We start from the raw sequence: 2,500 nt of genomic DNA on the forward strand, positions 1-2,500 counted from the left end.
TGGAAGCCGACGGTGCGCCCTTTACCCCTCTCCCTCTGTCAGTGCTCCGTTTCACAGATATTTAAAGCTATAGCTACACGGATCAGAGGAAAGTGGAAACAGACGTTGAAGTCACTGAGGATCGAACTGGGGACCCCTTTGCTCCGAAAGCCGCGCACTAGCCAACTGAGCTACGCCTGCAAATGTTGGTTTTTGAGGAGAGGGGAAAACCGGAGTACCCGGGGAAAAACCTCTCGGAGCAGAGTAGAGAACCGACAACCTTTAGCCCACATGTGGCGTAGAATCCGGGAATGCAATTTTGAGAACTTTCAAAATCACGCGTACCTATTAATCACGAATTGTACGAGAAGGTCGTGCGTTTTTTTATTTATAGTATACTCAACAAAATTACGATCAATCAATCAGAACGCGGGCACCGTCATCTTTGTATATATCTCCGATGATCGGTTCGTGTTTACTTGAGAAACCTTTGAAACTCTTCTGTCCAAGGTCGGAAATCTTCGGAAGAATTCGCTTGAACCTCGCGTCAACTTCGGAAGCCTTCGGGTCATCCTCCAAAGTCTGTTAATTTCGGAAAACTTCGTGTCAACTTCGGGCCTGGTTGTTCGAACGCCGATTAACTTAATCCTTGATTAGCGTAGACTTTTCTTTCACGTTTTCAACTTTTTGGTGAAAGTTTCTGTATTATTGTACTTTTTATGCCTGGTGTATCTATTCAGTGGCCCTTATTTTTTTTCCTTGTTCTTTTAGAGATGCTGGTCCCAAGTGTCCTGTTGATAATGCACATTTGGATGAGTCTCAGGTAACTGATTCTTTAGTGTCGATTTGTTGAAAGGCGGTTTTGTAGGAGGTCCTAAGTTTTTATATATAATTTCTTGGAAATCTCTTTGTTAGGCTCAGGGAAACCTTGGAAAGACAGGAAAAGTGTTCATACTTTGATCAATAACCGATCAATGAAGGGGATTGGGTTCGATACTGGGTTGGCGTCACAAACTGCTTTGCATTGAGAAAGTTTTCTGAAAACAGCGATGCAAATTAATTTGTGACGTCAATCAGGTATCGAACGTTGCTCGGTTATTGATCAAGTATAACCACTTTTCCCGTCTTTTCAATCAAAAGGTTTTGGAAACAACACGATGTATTTGGGATGATATGGAGAATAAATAAGGTGGAAATGTGATTTGAGGTGAATAGGCACTTTAATCACATTGTTCAAGTGGAACCACAAATTATCATTTGATCTGTAGGTTGTATAAGAGCTAGTCTACATTGCCTTTGCCAGTGATGAAACCCTTAATTGTTATGTTAAACAGATCCAGTCTCAGGTTCAGACTCGTGTATATTTTAACTTTAATGTCCTCTTTAATTGACCCAACATGGGTTGGTTACAGGGACAGTTAACATAATGGAAACATGAGCTTTTTAGATGAGAGAAGTCAGGGAAATAGAAAAGGCAGAAAAAAAGCTGCAAGGAATATAGAATGCCACTACCTACCTATTCCTACCTCTTTCCAACCTCCCCACACACCTCTTGTTTGGAATCAAACATTTACATATGGTCGGTCTACCACTACATGTACACTCTTGTTTGCTCATATATCTGTCTTCATGTCTCCTTCTTATTATAGCTATATCCAGACAACTTTGCCAAGCGAGAATTGCTCAACCATGATGTTTTCTGTCGTTTGAAAAAACTGTATGGATGCCCATGGAAAGGTCCTCTGAGTAAGCTGGAGGTATGTGAGAAAATTAACTTCTTACGCTGTAAATCATGATAGTTTGAAATTACTCAGCAAGTGGAATGCATTTTCAATAATTTTATCAAATATTCAAATATTCAAATTTGTTAGTTAAGTTCAGAAGGCGTTGCAAGTGACAATGTCGCTGTTAAATGAAAGTGGATGTTATTCACTTGTAAATCCATTTTCCACACTAGATAATCTGCCATTGCTTGAGAATGTTTTCCGTCATAACTAAGCACATGAATTCTTGTTTACACTCTTTCTAGCGAATGAGGTAACATATCGTTTAATTTACTGAATTATCCAACATGATCTATGTTGGCAAAGTAGATGTAGATGTCACTTATGCGCAGAAATGAACTCCAGTTGCTGCTTGCTGAATTTTGGCAAACATCATGAATGGCAACACTTGATGACTATTCAGTGTGTGTCCAATTTTGGTGCATTTTGCGACATATGTTTGATTTTTCATTTTATTTTATATTTTATTTTAATTCACCACAATTCGTGGAGTGGCAGGGGAGAGGAACAGAACTTTCGTCCCAATTGACACCTTACACTTATATCCATAGATCAGACCACAACACTGGCAACTCCATGCCCTTTTGTTCTCGAATAGTGTGTGTGTTCTTTAGCGTCCCACAGAATTTATACCCAAGGATTATGAGACGGGACCTCTGGCGTATAGTTCTATCCGAGAAGACTTGAAAGTCTAACCAGTCGCAGATGTCGTTACAAAGGCAGTACTAATTTCTCCT

The 2,500-nt window shown here is 39.9% G+C and overlaps 1 protein-coding gene across 1 annotated transcript in view; it reads left to right on the top strand.

Annotated features, from left to right (window-relative positions):
• The window catches only part of LOC137971259 (TNF receptor-associated factor 6-like), a 23,633-nt gene that overhangs the window by 10,626 nt on the left and 10,507 nt on the right, over positions 1–2,500 (top strand). Inside the window, exons 2-3 of the mRNA XM_068818057.1 lie at positions 751–802; positions 1,629–1,736. Coding sequence (XP_068674158.1) covers positions 751–802; positions 1,629–1,736 — 160 coding nt within the window. The remainder of the gene's footprint in view (positions 1–750; positions 803–1,628; positions 1,737–2,500) is intronic.

The sequence above is a fragment of the Montipora foliosa genome, chromosome 9 (genome assembly GCF_036669935.1).
Source record: "Montipora foliosa isolate CH-2021 chromosome 9, ASM3666993v2, whole genome shotgun sequence".
Lineage (NCBI taxonomy): Eukaryota > Metazoa > Cnidaria > Anthozoa > Scleractinia > Acroporidae > Montipora > Montipora foliosa.